The following is a 27793-nucleotide window of genomic DNA, read 5'->3' as shown; positions in this document are numbered from 1 at the left end:
GAAAACCAGCCAGCACTCCAGACTTCGGAGGCAGAGGAGAAGGGTCGAGAGAAAGTTAAAAAAAAATTTTGATTCAAGTTGTTTCTCAATTCTTGGTGAAACAACTCTCTGCGCCTTGAAGGAAGCAGTCGAATCATGAAATTAATTACCATTCTTTTCCTCTGTTCCAGGCTGCTGTCAAGTTTATGCCACGAACATACCATAAGAGAAATTGACTGCGATGACCAGGATGCATTTCTGGCTGTGGATGCTGCTCTGAAGGCACATAATGACCATCAAAAGAGTGGCAACCAGTTTGTACTGTACCGCATAACTCAAGTCAACAAGACAGTGAGTATATTGTTTAACCTTGACTTTGTTTGGGATTTGTGTTTTCACCTGAATCCAGATCTCAGATACACTAACTGACTCACACCACAGATATACATGGATATGCACACATGCACACACATGCATGCATGCACACTCACACTACAGAAGAATTATAATCAAAGGTAAAAGCTTATAGCTCTTAGAAAAAAACTCTCTGACCTAAGCATAGAGGACAGGTTATGACCTGTCTTTAAATCCTCAGGGTTGGAGTCCTGGGTGATCAGAAAATCCATGTCCCGGGGCGAAATGAAACAAAGGTAGATTTTAAAATAATGAATAAAGCTCTAAGCAAATCTCCAGGCCTTTAGGGGAAATGGATGCTTTAGTGAGCTATATCACTGTCACTGTATCACTGTCATCCCGTTGCTCATCGATTTGCTCAAGGGGGCACCAGTAGCATCTCCATTGTGAGACTTGTTGCTACTGTTTTTGGCATATCGAATACGCCAAGGGTAGCTTGCCAGGCTCTGCCGTGCAGGCGAGATATTCTCAGTAGCTTGTTGGACTCTCCGAGAGGGGCGGAGGAATCAAACCCAGGTCAGCCTCCTGCAAGGCAAATGCCTTTCCCCGCTGTGCTATCACTCCAGCCCCTTTAGTGAGCATGTTTAAGAAAGTCTGTATGAACTCTCAAGAATAGGAAACAGAATGGTGAGAAGCTGGGGGAATGCAGAGGTGGTCAAAGGTGTAAACTTCCAATTGTAAAATGAATAATCTCTGAAGTCCAATGTATAGCACGGTGACTATAGTTAATAATACTATATGAACTTGCTGATAGTAGGTGTTAATACAATTATATTATAATCCTACTAACTCACTTATAGTACAAGAGTCGATCTAATATAATGCCTCATATACTTGATTTTTGCTAAGCATAAGTTTTAACAGTATTCTCGTCTTTAAAAAATAACAGGTATGAGGTAATGATGGTGTTAAAGAACCTGTTTATATGTATACTTCAGAGAAGTATACATATCCGGGGCTGGAGTTATCTTACAGCAGGTAGGCTGTTTGCCTTGCACGCGGCTGATCCTGGTTCAATCCTCAGTATTCCATATGGTCCCCCAAGCACCACCAGGAGCAATCCCTGAGTGCAGAGCCAGTAGTAACCCCTGAGCACTGCTGAGTGTGACCCAAAACACCAAAAAAAAAAGAAAGAAAGAAAGAAAGAAAGAAAGAAAGAAAGAAAGAAAGAAAGAAAGAAAGAAAGAAAGAAAGAAGGAAAGAAAGAAAGAAAAGAAAAAGAATACATATACCAAATTATCACATTTTATACCTAAAATAAATACAAATCTTATTCATGAATTATACCTCAGTAAAGTTGGGCAGAGAGTCTCCTGCCGCACGCCTGGCTCTCTTCCCAGGGGCCCCTCGGAAGGGATGGGCTCCAGCTTCCCTCCCCGCCCCGAGCAGAGCTCCCGGCAGCCGAAGATCACCAGAACCTAGCTACAGCCATGCTCAAGGCCCATCTAACATCCAGAGACTTAAAAGCAAGCTGCCAGAAGTGATATCTCGATATCTCGTAGCCTACTTCTCCCTCTGGGAGAAACTGGCAAGCTTCTGAGAGTTACCTGCCCACATGGGACAGCCTTGCAAGCTTCCCATGGTGTATTCATATGCTAAATTCAGTAACAAGCTGGATCTCATTCCCCTGACCCTGAAAGAGTCTCCAGTGCGACATCATTGGGAGGGCCTAGTCGAGAGAGACTTCTAAGAGCTCAGGGAAAGGACAAATGGAGAGGTTACTGAGCCCGCTAGAGAAATCGAGATTAATGGGATTTCATGATTGTGAAAGTTGGATAGGGGAGGGAAGGAATGTCTAAGAGGAGTCAGAGATGAAACCAACACTGCATGAGACCAAATGTCCCCCATCAAGGCCATTTGGCTAAAGGTTACCATTTGGTAACAGCAGTGTTTAGGTGGTTTTTTAACACTTTGAGAATCACTAATGCACTTAAGTTGGGAACAAATCCCTTCAAGATTCTTCAAAATTCAAATCTTTTTACAGTTTATTTAAGTGCATTTCACAATCACTGTGTCTCTGTAGTGGTTGAGAAAATTTTTCCCCCAACGGAGAAAAATAAAAGTCATTTGAATTATAAGGATTAAAAACAGCCCAGGAAGACTTTATTTTTATTAAGTCAAGTAACATTTTATTGATAACATGATGACAGAATATGATCCTAATGCATAAATGATTACAAGTGTAGTCTGACCCAACATTTGTTTGCTATTGTCTTGTAATATCTGTGTACTTATATATACAAATATTTTTTTATTTTAATGAATTTTTTATTTTAATGAGATACAGTTACAGACTTACAAACTTGCATGATTATGTTTCGGTCATAGAGTGTTTGAGTATCCATCCCTTAACCCATGCCCATTCTTAGGAAGACATTTTTCTTGAAAAATATTGAGCTACTTTGTTTCATGACTTAGTGCAGTCATGTGAGGAGTTCTGTTTTCTGGTTCTCCCCAGCCAGTTTATTGGGGTTATCTTCATTAGCTGACACTCATGACAAAATGTAATTTGCTGGGGGCAGTAGGAGGTGGAGGTGTGGGGTGAGGAGAGATGCTGTTTCTAAAATGTCCACAAAATCTCTCTTTACCTCCCTGATGGACAAACTCTCTGCCTCTCTCTCCTATGCCTATTTCTGCTTTATCAAGACTTGAGGGGCTGGAGTGATAGCACAGCGGGTAGGGCGTTTGCCTTGCACGCGACCGACCCGGGTTCGAATCCCAGCATCCCATATGGTCCCCTGAGCACCGCCAGGGGTGATTCCTGAGTGCAGAGCCAGGAGTAACCCCTGTGCATCACCGGGTGTGACGCAAAAAGAAAAAAAAAAAAAGACTTGAGACCCAAGAGGCACTTCACAGACTTCTTTGTTTGACTCCATCATCTCCCAGATGCAAAAATCAAGCAGGCTCTGAGAGCACTGCTTTGGGAGCCAAGGGATGTGAGGCTAGTGCTGCTTCTTTCATTCCAAAGAGGTGACCTTCGCGGTGTCCCTGAGCTGCAAAGTGAAGGAGGAAGCAGCAGCATCTCTTGGGTTCCTGTGTGGGGAGCATCCATACATCAGCATCTTGCACTTGAAACTTCATCTAGCTTAGTACCTTTGCACTTGAGAGAGTTTTTGCTTTCTATTTGTTTTGAGGTCACACCTGGTTGTGCTCAAGGCTCTGTGCTCAGGGATCTCTCCTAGCAGGGCTCGGCACCACATGGAGTGCTGGGCATCTAACCCAGGTCAGCTGCTAGCAAGGCAAGCATTTTCCCCACTGTACTATCTCTCTGGCCCCTGAACTTTAAACATTTTATTTACTGGACTGGAGAGATAGTACAGAGGGGAAGACACTGGCTTGTGTCTAACTTGGATTCAATCCCTAGCACCCCATGTCACCTCCTGACCCCCACCAAAAGTGATTCCAGAGCACTGAGCCAGATGTAAGCTCCAAAATATCACCAGATGTGGCCCCAAAACCAAACCAAAAAAATAAAATAAAATAAAATATCCCTGCCAGGAGTAATCCCTGAGCACAGAACCAGGAGTAAGCCTTAAGCACCACCAGGTGTGGTCCAAAAGACAAATCAAAAACAAAACCCCCCAAAAAACAGGTAAAAATACTCATAATTAATCCCAAAATTCCCGAGATGATTGTTATAGCTTTTTCAAAAATAAAAACTATTCAGGCCTGGAGTGGTAATACAGTGGGTAGGCATTTACCTTGCATGTGACTGACCTGGGTTTGACCCTAGTATCCCATATGGTCCCCCAACTTTGCCAGGAGTGATCCCTAAGTGCCGCGCCAGGAGTAAGCCATGAGAGTCGCAGGGTGTGTTCCCAAAACAAAACATAAGTAAATAAAATAATTAAAAAGATTTTTAAAAGTTCTTATTTTTTTCTAGTAACAAAAAATAATATACTTTGTTTTATTAAAAAAAAAACTAGTCTGGCAGTTCAGGAATAAGTTTAAAAAGTGAAAGATTACACCTACCTCTTGAGAGACATTTTAACGGTTTCGCTGCAATACTCTCCAGATATTTTTAAATAATCATTTGCATTGAAATCGGTTTCTATGATAATGAGCTAGTACTATGAATATGTAGGGGTATAGAGGGAGTGCATAAAAAGTATTATTAAAGTATTATAAGCCCGGTACCTCAATAAAGGTAGTTTTAAGAAAACAAATGCAATTACATATGTATAGAGAATTCATGTGGCTGTAAGTTATAGAGTAATGGGATAGACTGAGGCACCATATACTGAGTTTAGGAATGAAATAAGGGCTTAGGGCATTAAAGAGAGAAGAGAGAGGTCTCATGTGATAAAAAGATGGTTTTACATGACCAAAGCCGGCCTCTAAATTTTAGCCCTGCTTTAAGACAGGTTTCTCAAATAGAGAAAACATTTGACAGAGAAGCCCTCACCTTACATAACACTGCCAGTCTTCCTTCTTCTGAGTAATAACAGTTTCTCCTAAAGACCATGGGCCGTTGATTGGCTGTAGTTTCACATGGTAACGTGACAATGTGTTGGGGAAAAAGTATGCTAACATCTTGGAGAACCTAATTTAAGAAAGTCCTATTCTTAAGATACTCATTCACTGCGCATGCTGTATACACACACACACACACACACACATACACACACACACACACAAAATATTGATTAAATTATTGGAAAGTATAAATATTTACTTGGAAGAGTGCTCAATATATTTGCAGCTATATTGAGCACTCTTTCAAGTAAATAATTCATACCTTCCAATATTTTAATCAATATTTTGCTTTAATTGAATCAAATCAAGGTCTATACCATCCCTCTTAAATGAGGTGGGTCAGTAAGTTAAGCCTTGTGCACTCTGATTTATTATTTTTTTTTTTCAGAATGAAGAAAGGCCATTTTTTTTAATCTTCAACTACGAAATCAAAGAAGGCAACTGCCCTGTTCAAAATGGCAAAACCTGGCAGGATTGTGACTATAAAGAATCACCACCTACTGTAAGTATGTGGACTCTTTATGGATCCTCAGTCTTTCTCCTTAAGACTGCAATACTAAGAGGGGCTAGAATTCTGTACAATTAAAATGGTTCCGGTTGTAGTCAGAGAGATAGAACAGCGGACAAGGTGCTTACTTGCACACAGCAGACCCGGGTTGAGTCCCTGGCACTCCACGTGTTGCCCTGAGCCCTACCAGGAGGGATCCCTTAGTGCAGAGCCCTACATCTGGTAAAGTGTTTACATTGCACGCAGCCCACCCAGATTCAATCTCCAGCAACCTACTTGGTCCCCCAAGCCTCACCAGGAGTGATTCCTGAGCATAGAGCCAAGAGGAAGTCCTGAGCACCACTAAAACAGACAAACCAAAAGACTGTAATATTTTTATATACTAGTGCTGGAGATAATTCATGTTGTAGAGACTGCTTCAGTAGGATATGTACATAAATGTGTAGAAAAGTCAAATGTCATGAGAAAATAATCCTAATGTCCAATTGGAACTCATGGACCAGGCCACAGAGAGATGTCAGATCAACATTCGGGCCAAACTTGAGGGTTAGGGAGAGGAGAGAATGGGCACTTGCAATGTGCAGTTCTGGTCAAATATCTGCTCTTCCTCCAACTCGCTGACCACTCTGAACTGTGAAAGAGAGTGCCCACTGACCTCATCAGGCTGTTGGAGGAAAATGAACTCCATCACCGAAGGAGATGATGCACCTGGTGCTTGATGAAGGCACCCAGTGCCTGACATATGCCTGATATGGCACAGTTAGCTGTTTTACCTTAATTAATGCAAATTGTAATCATGGCCCATCTCTGTCCAAAAGAAGCAAGCCACTTTTCATTCTCCCTAGATGAAGCTCCTCAATGTTGTATGTACTTTGACCACAACATTTGAAAGGGGAATCAAGAAGAGAGGTTAGCAATCTCGTTGTGTACTTTTGGATGGAAAAGAAGTCTCTCCATGGGTCTAAAATGGCTCAAACTTTAAATGCTCTCTATTTATATTGCACCCATCCATTCCCACATCTCATGGACATCAGTGGCTTTTGAAAAACTGATCATCAAGGTATAGAGACACAAATTCTTCAAAACTCTGTTAGACGGACCCCGAGAGCCAGCTCAATAGTAGAATGCATTCCTTGTATGTAGGTAGGTAGCCCTGGGTTCAATCCCAGATACTGAAAAGGGGGAGAAACCACATCGAAACATTTGAAATATTAAGATTTCTCCTTTGGTATGCTTTCATCTGTTTTATTTTTCTCTTGCTTTTTTTTTCTGTCCCTGCTCTCTTTTAGGCTTCAGGAACATGCACGGCCACTGTGAGAAAGGAACTCAATGATGAATTCACAGTATCTTCCCAGAACTGCCAGATTATTCCAGGTACTTGATATATTTAGTGACACTGTCTTGGGGGAGAATTAGCTATTTCTGTGTGCTGGGAACACAGTATAAACAATATGGCCCTTCTTGGAAGGGGACATCATCTACGGTGGCTATGTCGTTGCAGCACTTTGGGAGAAGGTTAAGTGGGGGGTGTAGCATAGTTCAAGCTTAGGAGCCGGGTTCCTGTCAGTCTCTGCCTGGTTCTTTCCCTGGACAGCCGCATTGGATTAGCTGTGGGGTTCTGTGAAAAGACTAAGGGACAAGAGACCTGCCTTTAGCCCCTAGAAAGAAAAAAAGGGCAGAATTGAGTTCAGACCTGTCCAGAAATTGTTAAAAATTCTTCACTTTCTTGACTTTCCTTTTCCATATCTATAAAAGAGGATAAGGGTAATGTTTACTTCTCAATTTTTTTATAGAGCAGAACCTAAATGATAGGAGCAATTATAAAATGTATTAATGATGATATAAAAGTAATAACAGTTAACATTGAGCATGTATGTGTCAGGTACAGTTCCAATCACATTGTTGAATCCTCATAACCACTGTCAGGCAAGTGTCAATACCCCCATCTTATGGACCGGAAAACTGAGATCGCAGCAGCTAAGTCTCTTGCTTAAGATCCATAGTCAAAATTAGCCTGTTGGCTATTTATTAGATTATTAGGTGATTAAGTAGTTCTTCAATAAACCAAACTCCTTAAAAATAACATTATGAAGTGAAGCTCAAGTTCAGAAAGGTAAATTTGGTCAATTGGTTGAGAGAGCAATTGAGGTGAGAGCACCTGAAGAGCAGATGGCTGCAGAGAATGCAGAATGAGTCAGAGAAAACCATAGGGAAGGCTGCGCACACATTTTCCAGAGCTTCTAGGAGAGGCAGGACTGGGGTAAGACCAGTTAGAGGAGAGTCCTGAGCTATTGAGAACCAGGCAGATCACATGAGGTTGACCAATTGGCCGACTTTACCTTTCTGAACTGGAGCTTTCTCTCCTCAGGAAATAAATCTTCCCTCCACTCATTCTGAGCTTTTGCTGTTCCATCCATTCTTACCTCAACCCAGCGCCAGGCATGTTACAGCTAGGGAAAAATACACGCTTGCTGGAATGAATTGTGGCAAAATTCATTATCCCCTAGCCAGGATTCAAGGTGTTTTAATTAACACTTAAAAATAAATCATAATGACCTTCCTGTTTAAAAAAAATGTTTAAAGAATTAAAGGAACTAAAATAAGCTAGAAATGATTAGCCACAATGGGATGCCTATAAGGTGTTTCTCAAGGAACGACTGTTTTTCCTATACCTAGAAAATAGTCTTGTGCTCCTTCTTTTCTAACACATACGATTTGCTGCAAAATTTATCAAGGTCTTCTAAGTTATTTCACTAATTTGTTAATACTTTCCTTTTGTCAAGGGGAGGGCCCTATGAAAACTCATAAGTATCAGTGCGTTGGCTGCATGCACCCCATATCCACAGAGGACCCTGACCTGGAGCTGATCCTGAAACACAACATTCAACATTTTAACAACCACAGTTCTTCCACCCACCTCTTCGCTCTTAAAAAAGTTCAAAGTGCCCAGAGACAGGTTTGTTCTCTAAATTTTCTTCTCACCCCTTATTGTCAAAATTTGTTAGATTGCTATGCTTAGGGTCTCACTATGTAACAGAGGGCCTCTTCTGGGTTTTCCTATGAGAGCAGAGGAGCCAAAAGATTTTCTCTTTTCTTCATAGAAATTAGGGAGCCAAAGATTTTCTCTTTTCTTCATAGAAATTAGGGTACTGAAATATGAGAAGGGTAGTGGTTAATCAGAGTGGTTAATCAGCCTTTGAGATCTATTTTAGATGTATGGGTAGTTACCATGACATGAAATATGCAAAGTTCATGACTTCATTTTTTCTAACAGCTGCATAGTAGTCCATTGTATAGATGTACCAAAGTTTCTTTAACCAGTCATCTGTTCTAGGGCACTGGGGTTTTTTCCAGATTCTGGCTATTGAGGATACTACCTATCTTATAAATGATGAAGAAATTGAACCTCGTTATTACTAGGTAAACATCATTACTAAATAAATATTGAGCCTTTAAATTCCCATCAAAACTCACCTACACACTACATATACACACTTATACGTGTGAAAATGAAAAGAAATATTGGTAGAGTTACTTTATTTCCCTAAGTAATACATTCCCTACCAGGAGGCAGAAAGAAAGTGTCGTATTTGGATGAAATTTATTTTTTGGGGTTTTGGGGTCACACCTGGCGATGCTCAGGGGTTACTCCTGGCTCTGCACTCAGGAATTACTCCTGGCGGTGCTCAGGGGACTATATGGGATGCTGGGAATCGAACCCGGGTTGGCCACGTGCAAGGCAAACGTCCTACCTGCTGTGCTATCACTCCAGCCCCTCGGATGAAATATTAATAATGGTATTCTACAAGAATAATGAGGGACATAATTGTTTTTTTGTTTTGTTTTGTTTTGTCTTGAGGCCACATCCAGTGGTGCTCAGAGGTTACTCCTGGCTCTGCACTCAGAAATTGCTACTCTTGAGGGACCATATGGGATGCAGGTGTGGAGATCGAACCCAGGTCCACCCTGGGCAAGGATGATGCCCGACTTGCTGTACTATCAATCTGGCCTTCAAGAGGGACATAATTGCAGAGAATATGTCTCTTCTAGAAAAACAGTTAAACTGTCTGTTAAGAGCAAAGACTGTTAGTTTGAGTAACATTGAGTCCCTCCTAATTAGAGGGTGGACTTGAGGGATTCATTCAAAGTTTGGAAGGGCTTACTGAACTCCCTGAGGTGATGAAAACACTAGGTTTCCAGGTAGTTACCTGTTCTGTTTTGTTTTTATAATTGGATACTATCATTGAGAGGGTACCATGAAGTCTTGCCAACTTTTAAATAGGTATAATTTAATATTTTGGAATCACCCTTGACTCTTGGCAGTTAGGTGATGATCTAGTGTTCTTAAAATCCTAAGGCTAGGGGCTGGAGCCATAGCACAGCGGGTAGGGCATTTGCCTTGCAAGTGGCTGACCCAGGTTCGATTCCCAGCATCCCATATGGTCCCCTGAGCACCGCCAGGAGAAATTCCTGAGTGCAGAGCCAGGAGTAACCCCTGTGCATCACCAGGTGTGACCCCCCTGTCCAAAAAAAAAATCCTAAGGCTAAAACAACATATTTCACACGTATAAGTGTGTATATGTAGTGTGTAGGTGAGTTTTGATGGGAATTTAAAGGCTCAATATTTATTTAGTAATGATGTTTACCTAGTAATAACGAGGTTCAATTTCTTCATCATTTATAAGATAGGTAGTATCCTCAATAGCCAGAATCTGGAAAAAATCCCAGTGCCCTAGAACAGATGACTGGTTAAAGAAACTTTGGTACATCTATACAATGGAATAATATGCAGCTGTTAGAAAAAATGAAGTCATGAACTTTGCATATAAGTGGATCAACATGGAAAGTATCATGCTAAGTGAAATGAGTCAGAAAGAGAGAGACAGACATAGAAAGATTGCACTCATCTGTGGAATATAAAATAACAGAGTAGGAGTCTAACACCCAAGAATAGTAGAAATAAGTACCAGATGGTTGACTCCATGGCTTGGAAGCTGGCCACACATTCTGGGGAAAAGGCAGCTCAGATAGAGAAGGGAACACCAAGTAAAATGTGGTTGGAGGCCACGAGGGGGAAGGGTGATGCGTGCTGAAAGTAGACTGGAGACTGAACACAATGGCCACTCAACACCCCTATTGCAAACCACAACACCCAATTGGAGAGAGAGAACAAAAGGGAATGCCCTGCCACAGAGGCAGGATGGGGTGGGGGGAGATGGGATTGGGGGGTGGGAGGGATGCTGGGTTTATTGGTGGTAGAGAATGGGCACTGGTGAAGGGATGGGTTCTCAAACATTGTATGAGGGAAACACGAGCATGAAAATGTATAAATCTGTAACTGTACCCTCACGGTGATTCACTAATTAAAAAAATTAATAAATTTTAAAAAATGATAAGTAGTATCCTAAGGTCTTTATAAATCTTTGGATAATTTTTAAACTTTTCTTTAACTATTCTATCAAAATTGTTTCAGGTGGTGCATGGATGGAACTATGACATAGCTTACTTAATTGAGCAAACTAATTGTTCCAAGGAGAATTTTCCATTCCTAACTTCAGAGTGTCAACCCCTTTTGAATGGTGTAAGTAGGCAAAAATATAATTTTGCACTTTGTGTCTAGTATTTACATTAAGTGCTTTGCATGTTGTGTCTAGTATGTACAGGTGTGTGAATTCCAAAACTCTGTGGGAAAACTCTGAGCAAGGCAAGCACCCTAACTGCTGTATGATAGCTCCAGTCCCTATAACTTGTTATTTGAATGAAAATTATGTTAAAATAGAGTATCTTGAGGGGGTAGCAATCAGTGCACTTTAGGATAGTTAAGACGTGATGACATAATCTCTTTGCATTTTTAGCAGAAAATCATGTTTTAAGCAGGGAATTAATGCAAAAACTTTAATCTAGCTATTCTACTTCAAAAGTATATTACATGAGAAAAGAGAGAAATCCAAATCTCAAATCACTGATTTTGATGTCATTAACAGAAAAGCATTGAAAATAAATACTTACAATATTAGAGAATGGTGAAGTAAATTACAGTATATTCATACCTATGATACAGCCATCAAAAATGTTTTATTAGTGATATCATAATAGACAAAGTTAAGTAAAAAACACACAAAAAAGGAGGGTATAAAACTATTCAAACTGATTCATTCCAAAATGAACATAAATATCATTGTCACTGTCATCCCGTTGCTCATCAGTTTGCTCAAGTGGGCACCAGTAACATCTCCAATGTGAGACTTGTTACTATTTTTGGCATATTGAATACACCATGGGTAGCTTGCCAGGCTCTGATGTTCGGGCGGGATACTCTCGGTAGCTTGCCGAGCTCTCCGAAAGGGAAAGAGGAATCAAACCTGGGTCGGCCTCGTACAAGACAAACGCCCTACCCACTGCACTATTGCTCCAGCCCAAACATAAATATTAAAAGTGATAAAAACAAGTATGCCAGTATTGGGGGCTGGAGCCATAGTACAGCAGGCAGGGTGTGTACCTTGCACTCAACCAATCTGGGTTTGATCCCTGAGCATCACCAGGTGTTACCAAAAATAAATAAATAAATAAACAGAAGCAAATATGCCAGTATATAAAGTATAGTTAACCTTCAATTGGCACTCTGGTTTTCTTTTCTGATTCTTTATATATTTAGAAATCTTTAATATGTGCATATTTTTTAATATGTGCATATTTTTAATCAACATCATTTTATGAAAAAAGTGCTGTCTGGGCTGGAGTGATAATACAGCAGGTAGGGCATTTGTCTCGCATGCAGCTGACCAGATTCAATCTTCAGTATCCCATATGGTCCCCTGAGCCCACCAGGAGTGATCCCCTTAGCACCACTGGGTGTGGTTCAAAAACAAAAACAAAATACTATGCTAAGTGAAATAAGCAAGGCATGAAAGAAAAAAAAGTTGCACAATTTCACTTAGATGATATACCTAAAATACACAAATTCATAGTTAAAAAAAAGTAAGTCAGAGCTTACTAAGAGCTAAGAGGAAGAAGAATGGGAATTTTTTGCACAGGAAATAATGTTTCTGGAGTCAGAGCAAGAGTATAGTGGGTAGGGTGCTTGCCTTGAAGGCACCCGCCCTAGGTTCAATCCCTGACATCCCATATGGTCTCTCAAGCAAACCCTGTCAGGAGCAACGCCTGAGTGCAGAACCAGAAGTAACCCCTGAGTATTACCGGTATGACCCCAAAACAAACAAGCAAAAAGAATCTTTCTGTGGGGATTGTAATGAACACTAGGAAGTAGATATCAATAGTTGGGTAAAACTTTGAATGTTTTTCATGCCACTGAATTACATGCGTTAAAATGGTTCGGGTTGCAACCAGAGAGACAGAGCAGCAGGCAGAGTGCTTGCCTTGCGCACAGTGGACCCGGGTTGAGTCCCTGGCATTCCACGTGTTACCCTGAGCCTCACCAGGAAGGAATCCCTGAGTGCAGAGCCAGGAGGAAGCCCTGAGCACAGCTGAGTATGCCTAAAAGCCAAATAATAATATAAAGAAGATAAAAGATAATGGTTCAAGTTGGGGAGATAGTCCAAACGGCAGTGTGTATACTTTGTATGTAGGAGGCCTGGGTTTAATCCTCAGCACATCCTGAACCCCTGTCCATTACAGGGAGTGACCCCTGAGTCCTGAGCCTAGAGTACTGGTGGGAGTGCACAAGTGAGGAACGTAAAATGAACATACATTACAAAGAAAATAATAGAGGGGTCAGAGCAATAGTACACAGAACAGTTCATCATCATCATCATCATCATCATCATCATCATCATCATCATCTTCCCGTTGATCGTCGAGTTTCTCGAGCGGTCTCAGTAACCTCTCCATTCGTCCTATCCCTGAGATTTTAGAAGCCTCTCTCTACTTGACCTTCCCAATGATGCCACATTGGAGGCTCTTTCAGGGTCAGGGGAATGAGACCTAGCTTGTTACTGGCTTTGGCATATGGATACACCATGGGAAGCTTTCGAGACTCTCTCATGTGGGCAAGAAACTCTCAGTAGCTTGCCAGGTTCTCCCAGAGAGAGAAGTAGGTTATAAGATATTGCGCAGCCGCTTCTCAGAGTTTGCTTTTAAGTCTCAGGATGTGGCTATTGATGGGATTACACACATCTGGGTTCCTCTGCCGGTACCTTCATGCGTGAGGCTTGTCTGAACATGTGGAGAGGGGCCTTAAGCATGGCTGTGGCTAGGTTCCAGAGGTCTTCAGCCACCAGGAGCTCTGCTCAGGGTGGGGAGGGAAGCTGGAGCCCATCCCCTCCGAGGGGCTGGGGGGAAGACAGCCAGGCATGTGGGCAAGAGACTCTCTGCCACAAAACAGTTAAAGGGCACAGAATAATCTACCTACAACTAGGAAGACTTAAGGCTTTGTTCTTCAGGTGTTCTCCAAGGGCCAGCCGTTTGAGTATCCTGAGGGAGCTTGTTAGCCAAGCAGAACCCGGGACTTCCCCCCATGCCTACTGAATCAGAATCTTCTCTGTAACAAGATTCTCAGGCAATTTCTGCATCATGGTTGAGATGCACTGATACGCAAGGTTTATAAGCCTCTCTCCCTCCCAACTACATACTAGCATCACCTGACTAGTTGTAAAGGATGCCTATTATCTGCCCCCTTTGAACCGCCTGCTCCCTGCCCATAGCCTTTTTGATTCAACTGATCTGGAGTGGATCACAGAGTCAGACCTTAGAGACCAGGTCTCTAAAACCTTTTCCAGTGAATCAAATGTGTTGCTGGTAGCTCTTGGCAGCTTCCAGCATCCTTCTCCCCATATGAAATGAAGATATCATGAGTGTAGTGACCCCTGTATCCTTTAAAAATATGACATTCAGGCTGGAGAAACAGTATAGAGTTTAAGGTTCTTGTCTTGCACGAAGCAGACTCTGGTTCTATCCCTGGTACCACATGTGGCCCCCTGAGCAGTGATTCTTGAGCACAGTCAGGAGTTCATCCTGAGCATCACCAAGTGTGACCAGAAAATGACCCCCCACAAATGGCATTTTTGTTATATATATATATATGCATATATATATACATGTATATATGTGGTTCTGTGTAAAAAAAGAAGTAAAACATTAAAAAAAAAACACTTAAGCACATACCCAAAATACATCATTAGTATAATTAGTGTATTTCCTTCTAGTTTCTTTCTTTTCCTTTCTTTTTTTTTTTGGCAAGGGAGGGGTAGAACTGGGGGAATGAATGTAGGAATATGAATAGTTTTCAGTGATTTTTTTTGGTTTTTAACAGTTATTAATTACATGGAACTTTTTTTTCACCTAAGAATTTTCCTATATCATTAATTCTTTGTAAATAACTAATAATCTAGTGAAGATACCATAGGGGTTTTGTTTGTTTGGGTGTTGGGGTCACACCTGCAGTGCTCAGGGCTTACTCTCGGTTCTGTAGTCAGAGACCACTCCTGGCAGTGCTTGGGGGACCATATATATGACAGAGTTTGAACCTGGGTTGGTTGTGTGCAAGTGCCCTACCTGTTACAGTACCTCTCTGGTCCCACCATCATTTGTTGTTGCTATTGTTGGATTTTTGATGGGGTTGTTTTTTGGTTTTTTTTGTATCATTTTCCTTTTCTTACATGGTGAGTTGTTTCCTTTTTAGTGTTGTTCTTATAATTAATAATTCACCAAACATTTTTGAAAACAAAGGTAATGGGGCCAGGTAGATAGTACAGGGTTCACTCCTGACCCTGATTCAGTCCCTGGCATCTCATGGCCCCAAAGCATCTCTGGGTCTAATCCTGCAGACCCCTGAGGCACCACTAGCTGTGACCGTGATGGGACCTGACTCCACAGACCTGAGCAGCTCTGGCACTAAAGCAGGGTTGGTTGGCCAAGAGTCACCTGGAGCGCCCCCCACAAGGGGACCCCTGAGCACTGCTTGGCAGGATTCCTTTGCTAAAAAAAAAGAAAAAAGTTTTTTTTTTCAAGTAAATATATGGTCTGTTTTTCTAGGTATTGGTCCAGTTAAACACAAGCTTAAAATAAATTAGCAAGAAAAAAATTGTACATTATCAAGGGCTGGAGTGATAGCACAGCTGGTAGGGCATTTGCCTTGCACGCAGCCAACCCAAGTTCGAATCCCAGCATCCCATATGGTCCCCTGAGCACCGCCAGGAGTAATTCCTGAGTGCAGAGCCAGGAGTAACCCCTGTGCATCGCTGGGTGTGACCCAAAAAGCAAAAAAAAAAATCTACATTATCATGTATCATAATAATTAATTTGAGGAGAATTGGCAAAAATATTTTATTTTAAATCTTAGCTAAGAATTTAGCATGCTGGGGCTGGAGTGATACCACAGCGGGTAGGGCATTTGCCTTGCATGCGGTCGACCTGGGTTCGATTCCCAGCACCCCATATGGTCCTCCGAGCACCGCCAAGAGTAATTCCTGAGTGCAGAGCTAGGAGTAACCCCTGAGCATCGCCAGGTGTGACCCAAAAAGAAAAAAAAAAGGAATTTAACATTCAATTTAATCAGATTTTATTTTACATTACACTTATAAAGTTGTTTTATTTTATTTATATGTATTCAGGACCTTGCTCACTATACTTATTTCTACATTTTGTTCAGTTTTATTTTGAGTCATTAAGAAATAAATTATCTTATTTTATTTTAATCTTTTTGTAATAAATTATTAGTATACCCAAATGTATTAGTTTTAATAATATAATTACTTTATTGAATTCTTATTAAGAAACTGTTATTAATTTTGATGATTATTTTAGGTATTAACATTACCTTAAGCAAGTAATATCTTTATGCCATTTTCTAATACTTTTGTTGCTTTTCCTTGTTTCAGTGAGTTTGAACAAATTTCCAGAGTGGTTTTTGAAATGATTACACGTACTTTATTTCTGATTTTACTACAAGTACCTCTAGAATTTTGTGACTATAATAGCACAGCGGATAGAGTGTTTGCCTTGCACGCAGCCAACCCAGGTTTGATTCCTCTGTCCCTCTTGGAGAGCCTGGCAAGCTACTGAGAGTATCTCGCCTGCACAGCAGAGCCTGACAAGATACCCATGGCGAATTTGATATGCCAAAAACAGTAACAACAAGTCTCACCATGGAGATGTTACTGGTGCCCGCTCGAGCAAATCGATGAACAGTGGGATGACAGTGTTACAGTGCTGCAGTATATTTGTTGGGTTCGAGGTAGACACTTTGCTATCTTTTTTTTCTTTTTTTTTTTTTTTTTTTTTGCTTTTTGGGTCACACCCAGCGATGCTCAGGGGTTACTCCTGGCTTTGCACTCAGGAATTACTCCTGGCGGTGCTTGGGGGACCATATGGGATGCCAGGGATCGAACCCGGGTCGGCCGCATGCAAGGCAAACGCCCTACCCGCTGTGATATCGCTCCGGCCCCGACACTTTGCTATCTTAAATATTCTGACATTCATCCTTTAAAGAGTTTGCTTTGGTTTGTTTTTAAATTAGGAATGGATTTTAAATTTAGCAAGTGCTTTAAAATATGCATGCAATTATGATATTTTTCTATCTTCTATTTAAATTGTTTTGACATCTTTCTTAAAAGAAATATCTAGATTACTAAACTAAACCTTATGGAGTATTTAGTTTTGTTTTGGTTTTGAGCAGTGGTGCTTAGGCTTACTCCTGACTCTATACCATTCCTGGTAGGGCTAATGGGACCATATGAGGTGCAAGAATTCGAACTCATGGCCTGGAGCAATAGCACAGTGGGTAGGGTGTTTGCCTTGCACACCGCTGACCCAGGTTCGATTCGCAGAATCCCATATGGTCCCTGGAGCATTGCCAGAAGTAATTTCTGAGTGCATGAGCCAGGAGTAACCCCTGTGCATCCCCGGGTGTGACCCAAAAAAGCAAAAAAAAAAAAAAGAATTTGAACCCAGGTTGGCAACGTGCAAGGCAACTGTCCTACAGCATAGTATTGTTCTGGCCCTGTAACAGGTTTTTGTTTTTTGGGGGTTTTTTTTGTTTATTTAATATGCACTTGGATTCTAGTTTAAGAATTCTTAAATTTGGGACCAGAGAGATACTACAGCAGGCAAGGCTCTTGCCTTGCACATGGCTGACCCAGGTGCAATCACCAGGACCATATTGTCCCCCAAGCTCACCAGGAGTGATTCCTAACCCCTGAGCACTGCCAAGTGTGACCCAAAAATGAAAACAAAATTTTTTTTAAAAGATTTCTATGTCTATAATTATTTGCTTGCTTTTTGGGCCCAGGGGTGATGAGGACTGACTTCTGGCTCTGCACCCAGAGATCATTCCTGGTGGGCTCAGGGGACAATATATGGTGCCAGAGATCAAACATGTGTTGGGCAAGTGCAAAGCAAAAGCCCTGCCCACTGGACTATTGCCCTCTACCTACGTCTATGTCTTTAAGGAAAGGTTTGCATGTGAATTGTATTTTTTTTCAGGTTTGATAGAGCTTTATAAAATGAATTAGGTAGTTTGCCATTACATTCCATACTCGAAGCAGTTCGTGGAACATTTACGTCTTTTTATTTGTATGGTTTTGTTTTGTATTTTAGGTTTATTGCTATCTCGTTTTATGTTTTTGTGTGTATGCAGATGTGTTTCTAGGGAACAAGTATTTCTAGGACTTCTTTGTTGCTAGACTATACTTTGTTTTGTTTTCTATGCAATGGTTTATAGAGCTGACATTATGGTTTTAATTTTACTAATTGTAAAGTTTCTTTTAAAAAGTTTCAAATGTTTGCACCGGTGTGCTTTTTTTTTAATGCAGGCTTCTGGTGAGTGTAAAGATAATGCATCCGTGAATGTCGATCTAAAAGTTGACCACATCTCACAGAAATGCCACCTTTTCCCAGGTATGAGATTGTATTAGTTCTCCAATAGTGCAAACACTGGGCTCATTTCTTCTTGGAAATTGTGCTTCAGTTCCCATGATACATCACAAATCTTATATGACCTTATTGTGGACACTGTGCCCCACTCTGACCAGCTGTGCTGGTAAGAAGAGAATATAGTGATAGAGGGACAATGCAGCAAAACTGGACCCCTGGTTCTGTGTTAATTGAACTTCCTTAGATGATCCTCTATGTCAGGTGGTGTCCAACTGGTAAGACTTGTCTCTTTTCTTTTGGAGAAGTGGTGGGGGTGGGGCTGTTGGGTATTGATTTCAGGGTTTCACACGTGCAAGTAATGTATTCTACCACTGAGCTGCATCCCACTCCTAAATTGTATCACTTAAAAAATATTCTTGAGGTACCAGGATTTGCAGTATTGTTCATGGGTACATTATTCCAACCCACCAGACAAAGCTCAGTTCTTTAGAGAAAATCTTCAGTTCTGATGACTTTGACCCTTACTCTATTTCTCTTTTACCTCATTTTTAAGCATTCCAAATAAAATCTTCTCCTTTCTCAAATTGTGGTACTGGAAATCAAACCTAGGGCCCCATACACTCGAGACAAGTGCTGTACAGCTGAACCACATCCCTGATCCTGAATAAAATTATTTTAACTTTTTCTAAAAATAACATACAACTTTTTCTGCATGCTATAATTAAAGAAGAAAATAGGTGTAAATTTATGGTCAAGTCGGTTTGGGTTTTTTGTTTGTTTGTTTGGTTGGTTGGTTTTGGATTTGAGGTTCACATCCAGCAGTGAATGTGAACTTACAGTGGACTTACTCCAGGCTCAGTGCTCAGGGATCATTCCCAGTGAGGCTCAGGGGGCCATATGGGATGCTGAAGATAGAATCCAAGTTGACAACACGCAAGGCAAGTGCCCTGCCCACTGTATGTCATTCCAGCTCCTAAGTCCACATTTTTTTTATAGCAAGAGCTATCTTTTCTCACAGGTGAGAAATAATAGCCCATGTTCCAAAAAAGAGGAGCGTTACTGAGGTTGCCAGCTCATAGGACTTAAGATTCTCATTTTAGAGAGTCATTCCTTTAATTTAAGCATGGCTTTGAACAGTTTCTATCAAAAGTACAAAAACTTCGGGAAATATAGTATATTTACTGAAGTATTAATAATTCCTGATTGAATGTTCCACACAGGGTTCTGAAGAGAGAAAAAAAAGAAAAGGCAGAAGGCAAAGTCAGTCAACCTGCCCACACTTACTCTTGGGCTGCCCTAACATCCTGTAGAAATAAGGGGGCTGGAGCAAGTGAGTGTGCAAGAAATTCTAGGATAGGTTGCTATTTTGGTGCATACCTGGACTAAAACCCTGACTCTTTCAGAAGAGGATCCTGTACCACCACCTAAGAGGATGTGCGCTGGCTGCCCCAAAGAGATACCTGTGGACAGTCCCGAGCTGGAGGAGGCTCTGAATCATTCTCTCAGGATGCTTAATGCAGAGAATAATGGGGAATTCCTTTTCAAGATTGCTGAAGTGCAAACAGCAAAAGTCCAGGTCTGTAAATTATTCTACGAAACAAAAAATAATGGTTTTATTATAGTCTATGTGCAAATTGCTTACTGATTTTGCTATTGGTCTTGGCTCTAAATTGGAAAAAATGGTATAGCTGGTAATTGGGATTTAGTAGACTTCAAATTTATATCCCAGCCTCATTGCGCATTTGGTATAGGATCTTGAACTACTCATTTTGAATCGTTTTCTATCTATGAAGGATAGGGTGAGAAAGTGGAGCAGTAGTACAATGAGTAGGGCATTTGCCTTGCATGCGGTCAACCCTTGTTTGATCCCCGGCATCCCATCTGGTCCCCCCAAGCACCACCAGAGGAGTAATTCTGAGTTTAAAGTCAGGAGTAATCCCTGTGCATTTTTTTGTGTGTGTGGTGTGCCCCCACCAAAAAAAAAAAAAGATAGGTGAGAATTAAATAAAATGAGCTTTTCAACTAAGAACGTGTATACTCCAAAGTGCTATGTAAATACTAGCAACTATTACATAATTAATAAAATTCAGGCCCACAAAAAATAAGACTCTGTTTGTGCCATTGTAGATGATGCTGTCTCTTGCTGTTACTTAGGGCCCCCCGCTCTGCCTCTTTGGTCAGTTTGTCATTGCCCAGATGCGTAGTACACACCTCAAGGTCATTTCTCTTCATTCCCACTTCTGGGGTGCCTTCCCCTCCTCAACTGTACCTTCTAAAGATTCCTCTCTCCTTCCTTGACCTATGAGGAGGGTGCTCAGGCTGGGAGTCAGGAGACCAGGTCTACCACAATACCAGCCACTTATCCTGCGTAATCCCAAACTGTCATTCTGTCTTTTTGGTTCATCTGTAACATGAGCAGTTAGGTTAAAAGAGCCCAGCAACTTCCAGCTTAACACTAACAACCAAAACATTCATGGGTGGATTCCCATTAAAGAATCTCAAAGCTAGCTTCTCTAAATATATGCTAACAAAACAAAAATAAGTTTTAAAAAGAGTCAGTATGATTTTTGTAATCTCACTTTTTAAATCTCACCTTTAAAAAAATTATACTTTGGAAAGCTGGAGTGAGTGTCCAGCAGGTAAAGATTTGCCTTGTACACAGACCCAAGTTCAGTTGCCAACACCCCATATGGTTTCCCAAGCCCAGGAGTAATTCTTTTTTTTTTTTTTTTTGGTTTTTCGGTCACACCCGGCAATGCACAGGGGTTACTCTTGGCTCTTCACTCAGGAATTACCCCTGGCGGTGATCAGGGGACCATATGGGATGCTGGGATTAGAACCCGGGTTGGCCGCGTGCAAGGCAAACGCCCTACCCGCTGTGCTATCGCTCCAGCCCCCCAGGAGTAATTCTTGAGTTTAGAACCTGAATATTGCTGGGTGTAGCCCCAAAGCAACCAAATAAAAGCAATGTAGTAGACAATAAGATATAATTGAATATGCTTTATGCTCTTGATTGTTTTTTAAAGAAGACAGAAAACAACACTATAAAAGAGACAGTACCTCAGATTATTCGTAGTGTTGGTTTTTAGGTGATGGCATAATGGGTTCTATATTTTCATGTTTGTAATTTCCTAGATTCACTTGGTAATGAAGTAAACTACTATTGAACAAATGAAAGCTCCATTTCTAAACTATTGAGGCACTGCTTCACATCCTGAACACTGTGAGCTCTTCTCCAACTTCACTTGCATGTGACCCATCTAAGATACTTGTAGCGTACTCAAAACTCAATAACACAGAAATAGTCATTCAATAACTCAGAAATAGGTCATCCTCTGCCTTATGTTGTATATCGGAGGCCTGCAGCCAGAGAGAAAACTACTCTCTCTCAAGCATGACTCCCTAGTCTTCTTGGTTGTTAGTTTTCTCTATAAATTAATGACTTAAGGGGCTGGAGCGATAGTACAGTGGGGAGGGTGTTTGCCTTGCCAACCTGGGTTTGACTCCCAGCACCCCATATGGTCCCCCAAGTACTGCCAGGAGTGATCCCTGAGTGCAGAGCCAAGAGTAAGCCCTGAGCACCACCAGGTATGGCCCCAAAGTCAAATACATACACACACACACACACACACACACACACACACACACACACACACACACATACACACACATTTTTATTGAAAGTGAGTATGAAGAGATAGTACAAGGGTTAAGGCACTAAGTTTGATCCCAAGCACTGCATATGATTGCCTGAGCACAACCAGGAATGGCCCCTGAGCACAGAGCCAGAGCCAGGATTAAACCCTGAGCAATACTGGGTGTGGCACAAAAAAAATTAAGAGAAGTAAATTTAATTCACATAATTTCCATAGGAGCATTATCTTAAGACTTCTCTGAATCATGATTTAACAGGGCAAATTTTAAAAAGTAACTTTTTCTTTCTCCTTTTATTTGATTCAGCTTCACTTGAGCAGCTAAAGATCTAGTAAACTTTGTCACAGTTAGACAACAAAATTCAGAAAAACATTAAAATTAGAAATATGGCCTGATTTACACCCATGTACTTAAACTGAAAGTTTCATTTTCAGATATTTATATGTTTTGGATATAAACTCTCATTTGGCCAACAAAATTAGGACTTCACTATTCTTCCTTAAAAATTCTTTGGGTAAAACCCATGATTTGTTTTATATATGTATATATATATTTGTTGTATACATATATACTTCTTATATATAAATGTTAAGCACCTACTTTGCATTGGTTAATTTTTCAGGTAGTTGCTGGAATGAAGTATATTATGACTTTCATAGCCAAAGAAACCACATGTTCTAAGGGAAGCAATATAGAGTTGATCAAAAATTGTGAGTTAAATCAACCTGAGGTGAGTAGAAATGCACTAATTCTAATAAATGTATTTGATGTTTTATACTTTCGTATCTTATTAATAACACTATTTTTTCTTTTGGCTTTTTTTTTCATGGACAGACTGCTCTACATTGTAATGCTGAAGTTGTTATAGTACCTTGGGAGAATAAAGTCTACCCTACTGTCAATTGCAGCCCAGACAAAGTGGTATGTTTCTGATAAGGCATCTTAGGATGAGTTGGTTTACTCTGAAAGGCATGCTTGGAATTGAAAATTAATTGTTAAAAAGAAAAAAAGAAAATGAATTATAACGGGCAGAGAGGTGGTACAGAGGTTAAGGTGCTTGCCTTGCATATGGCCAATCCTGGTTCCCCCAAAACTGCATAGGGTCCCTCAAGCACTGCAAGGAGTGATCCCTGAGCAGAGCCAGGAGTAAGCCCTGAACACAATCATGTGTGGGTGTGGCAAAAAATAAGGAAGCAAGCAAGCAAGCAAGGAAAAGAAAAAGAATTGTTATTGAAATACGTTGGGTAATAGCCTTTAAATAACAAGGAGAAAGCTCACATTGGTGTTAATCTGTTTTTTATCTAATATTATCTATTATTAGATAATAGAATTATCTAATTAATTCTGTTAATTAGATAGAAAAAAGAGTAGCAACTTCCTCAATCACTTCTCACACATTGTCAGTGAGCCCTTGTTAGACAGCCCATCTGTTAGTGAGGTTGTCCTGGTGAGAGGAGATAACACTAGCTCTGCACGTTCAAGGTGTTCCTTAGGGGAGGCAGGAACTTCAATAACATAAATTTAAATCTAAGGTAAATAGGAAAAATGCAGATATCAGACCTCACTCCACATCTCCTGAATCAAAATTTCCATTTAACCATAATTCCAAGGAATTCACACCTATATTCAAGTTTTAAAAGTATTGGTTTTCTGGAACTGGAGTGATAGCACAGCACGTAGAGCGTTTACCTTGCACATGGCCGACCCGGATTCGATTCCCAGCATCCCATATGGTCCCCCGAGCACCACCAGGAGTAGCTCCTGAGTGCAGAGCCAGAAGTAACCCCTGTGCATTGCCGGGTGTGACCCAAAAAGCAAAAGAAAAAAAAAAGTATTGGTTTTCATCATCTGTATTAATATTTAATAGAACCCTGGGAAGTAACTAATACATTCTCTATTGTCAAAGATGAGATATTGAAGAGATAGAAAAATGTTCGGTTCCTAGAGTAAACAATAGTAACATTGTCAGATACACCGTCAATCCCAGGCACTGTATGGAGGACTTCACGAACACTTTCCTCCCGACAACTCTTTGAGACAAATGCTGTTGTTAGTACTATTATACTGATATTTTTAAAAAGCTATATTTGGATTAAAATCTAGGCCAAATCAGAATTTACCGTTAATTACCACGATGCTAATAATGAGTAGGATAAGGCTGAAAGAATTTAAAAAAATACTTTTTCACCATTAACATTTTCTCAATCATCCCATCCACTGATCCATGTCTTCATTATAAATGGTTTCTTCTCCATTTCTTCTGATTTAGGTTTTTGGCATCATTATAGTCTATCTCAAACACTAATACAAAGGCTGTATTTCAAACATGTCCTAATGTGTTTCAATCCAACAAAGTAATTGTGGATATATTTTCTTTCTATATTTAATTCATGAAGCTACTTAGGGACTTTTGGGTGGAACAAAAGCAGTAACTGGGGGGCTGGAGTGATAGCACAGTGGGTAGGGCATTTGCCTTCCACACGGCCGACCTGGGTTTGATTTCCAATATCCCATATGGCCCCCTGAGGCACTGCTGGGAGTAATTCCTGAGTGCGTGAGCCAGGAGTAACCCCTGTGCACCACAGGGTCTGACCCAAAAAGAGAAAAAAAAAGAAGCAGTAACTGTAAGATAAAGTATGTCAATTAATATATACCATGTATTTACATAGACCATAACTTACATAATCAATAATGTACTTTGAGGTTGCCCTGAGATTATATAAATTACTACATGAAAATTCCCCAACTTATAGTAGAGTATTATTAAGAAATAAAGATACCTAAAAATGATAAAATCAAGAATAAAAGATGCAATAAATAGCAGTGCTCCTACATTATAAAAAAATTTTAATTAAAAATAAAAAAACAATAAAAGATACTTTTGTACTTTAAAGAATATTAATATAGTATTTCAAGTTTGAAAAGATATTACTTAATTGTAAGCTGATATAGTATTGCAAAGTCTCAGTTTCTTCTTTCTTCATTTGGTTTGGTATGGTTTGCATAGTAATACATTTGTCTTAATATTTCTTATTTAGGCTACACTGCTGAGAAGACCTCCAGGCTTTTCACCTTTCCGATCGGTGGGTCCGATAGAAAGACCAACTGTAAGTCCACCCCCTACTTCTATTGCACCTGTGCAAGATGAAGAACGAAATTCAGGAAAAGAACAAAGACCCACTAATGGACTTGGCGGGGGCCATAAAAAACACAAAAAACATGGCCTTGGCCATGGTCATAAACATGAGCATGACCAAGGCCATGGGCACATAAGGGAACGTGTCTTTGGCCATGGGTATCAAAAGCATCATGGTCTTAGCCATAGACATCAAGAGCAATATGACCTTGGTCAGGGACATCAACGGGAACTTGACTTTGAATACCCAAGGAGCCATGACCTGGGTCATGGACATCCAAGAGGTCATGGCCTAGCCCATGGACATAAACATGAGCGTGGTCATGGCCATGGAAAGCATAAAAATAAAGGCAAAATCAATGGAAAGCACAATGGTTGGAGAACAGAGCACTTTGCAAGCTCTTCTGAAGATAGTACTACATCTACTGCACAGATACAAAAGAAGACAGAAGAACCAACACCTATCACTTCCCCAGCCCAGGCAGATGTAAAAGTTAGCTCCTCAGACTTTCAGGACTCAGATCTCATTGCAACTGGGTTGCCTAATATAGCACCAACTCCCACAGAGGATGATGATGATGACTGGATCCCTAGTATCCGGGTAGAACCACATAGCCTTTCATTCAACCTGATATCTGACTTTCCAGAAATTACCTCCCCCAAATGTCCTGGACGGCCCTGGAAGACAGTTAGTGAAATGAATCCAACCATAGAAAAGGAAGACTTTGGGGATTTTGATCTCTCTGACGCTTTATATTAATTTATTCAGCCCTAAGTATTGGTTTAACACTTCATCATCCTCTCCCCATATTGTCCAATTATCTTGATATGATGCACCAAAACCCATTAAACTTGAGAACAACCGAGAGAGAATCAGAGAGAAAGTATAGGCATCAAGGGACTTACCTTGCATGTGACAATATAGGTTCAATCTCGGGCACTGTATCTTCTGAGTACTGCCAGGAGTGAACCTTAGTATAGAGCTAGGAGTAGGCCTGGACCACTGCCAGGTGTATCCCCCAAACAAAAACAAAACAAAACAGAACAGAACAGCCTAGAGAGAAGTGGTGAGACCCTCAGACCCTCAAAAGGTATTCATTATTCTCTATGAAAAGCATAAAGTGAATAGAATTTTTTTTTTTTTTTGCTTTTTGTTTTTGGGATCACACACTGCAATGCTCAGGGTTTATTCCTTGCTTTTCACTCAGGAATTACTCCTGGCAGTGCTTGGGGGACTATATGGGATGCTGGGGATTGAATTTGTGAGTTGGCCACGTGCAAGAAAAATGCCCTACCCACTGTACTATCACTCCAGCCCTATGAACAGGAATTTAAATCCTCTCTCAATCTCCCTCACAACTCAAAAATGTTCTTAATTATCACAAAATGGAACATAAATGTGCCTTATGACCTATTTGCTTTCTAGTAATGTGTACTTTAAAACATACAACTTTAATTTTCATACAGAGATTCTTTACATTCTGGAAAAACTAGAATTTATATCCTTGTATACATGTGGAAATAAGAGAAATCAAGAGGCTGGAGTGATAGCACAGTGGGTAGGGCCTTTGCCTTGCATGCGGCCAACCCGGGTTCGATTCCCAGCATCCCATATGGTACCCCAAGCACCGCCAGGAGTAATTCCTGAGTGCAGAGCCAGGAGTGACCCCTGAGCATCGCTGGGTGTGACCCAAAAGGCAAAAAAAAAAGAGAGAAATCAAGATACTGATACATGTATCCTTGTATACATGTGGAAATAAGAGAAGTCAACATACTGAATACCAAGCTTCTTAATGGGGAAAAAGAAAAAATAGCAGTGACCTCCAAAGTTCAGAGACAAGAAAAAGAGATAATAGATTGGCTAAAGGAGGCAATGAAAAGGGAGCAATTGCTTCTAAAATTAGTGATTTATATCAAGTAGTTACTCCCATTTGACAAAGCTAGGCTGATCATTCTCATTCTGGGTGATAGTGTTCACTATAAGTCAATAAGTTCTATTTAATCATCAGGTACTCTTTGCAACAAAGGTTAATTAAGAGTTTTCTGTTTACTTGTTACCATGGCTAGATTGAGAAATTCTTCCTTTTCAGCTTTCTGAGCTTAATAATAAAGAGAAGCAGAAGTTACATAAAGGCAGGCTCGCAAAGGAAGCCTTTATTGAAAAATAATTGACAAGGATCTGTCAATAAGATAGGATGGAAATTTTGCCCATAATTTTATGAGGAAATTCCTCTCTAGCCTTTATATTCAAGTCACTTTTTAAATTTCTACTGCATTTTTGAAAAAAAATATATGGTTATTCTTAAATGCCTAATAATGTTCCAGGAGCATATTCTATAGCCTTGTGGAGCTTTTGGCTAGAGAATCAAGACAGAGCTTTAAATAACTACACTCAATTGTGGATGCGTGTGTCAACTACTTTAAAAAAAAAAGTTACAGAATGCAATTTGAGCCTCTGTGTTCATTTCATTTCAAATATCTGTATTTTCAAATAAAGAGCAATTTTATATCAGGAAGAAGTTCTCCTCTTGTCAACTGGTTGTTTTGGTTTTCTTTTTACTGAATACTAACATCAGATTAACAGAGTTTTACTATACTTACAGAGGCCACAAAAGTCTTGCGAGTATAAGGGCCGACGGGAGGCGTCAGGAGCGACGGTAGCGCAGTAGCACCAACAACCCCTGTCAGAAACTGAGTAGACGGACAAGAAGCTGGCATAGAATTTCAGTAGAGAAGAATGCCTTTTTACTGCTATGCTGCTGAGTAAAACAATAAAATTCAGTCTCGATATTCTCATT

The 27793-nt window shown here is 40.5% G+C and overlaps 1 protein-coding gene across 1 annotated transcript; it reads left to right on the top strand.

Annotated features, from left to right (window-relative positions):
* Positions 1-27781, top strand: KNG1 (kininogen 1). The gene is made up of 11 exons (XM_055127692.1): positions 1-330; positions 5258-5371; positions 6667-6751; positions 8161-8333; positions 10851-10958; positions 18145-18229; positions 19609-19781; positions 22482-22589; positions 22694-22780; positions 24898-24966; positions 27599-27781. Exons 1-11 carry the CDS (start codon positions 136-138, stop codon positions 27662-27664), a joined length of 1263 nt encoding a protein of 420 aa, XP_054983667.1. The 5' UTR covers positions 1-135; the 3' UTR covers positions 27665-27781.
* The last annotated feature ends 12 nt before the right edge of the window (positions 27782-27793 follow it).

This window comes from Sorex araneus, chromosome 2, assembly GCF_027595985.1.
Source record: "Sorex araneus isolate mSorAra2 chromosome 2, mSorAra2.pri, whole genome shotgun sequence".
NCBI classification, from domain to species: domain Eukaryota; kingdom Metazoa; phylum Chordata; class Mammalia; order Eulipotyphla; family Soricidae; genus Sorex; species Sorex araneus.
The sequence above is the reverse complement of the archived record's forward strand: the minus strand, read 5'-3'. Positions and strand labels throughout refer to the sequence as shown.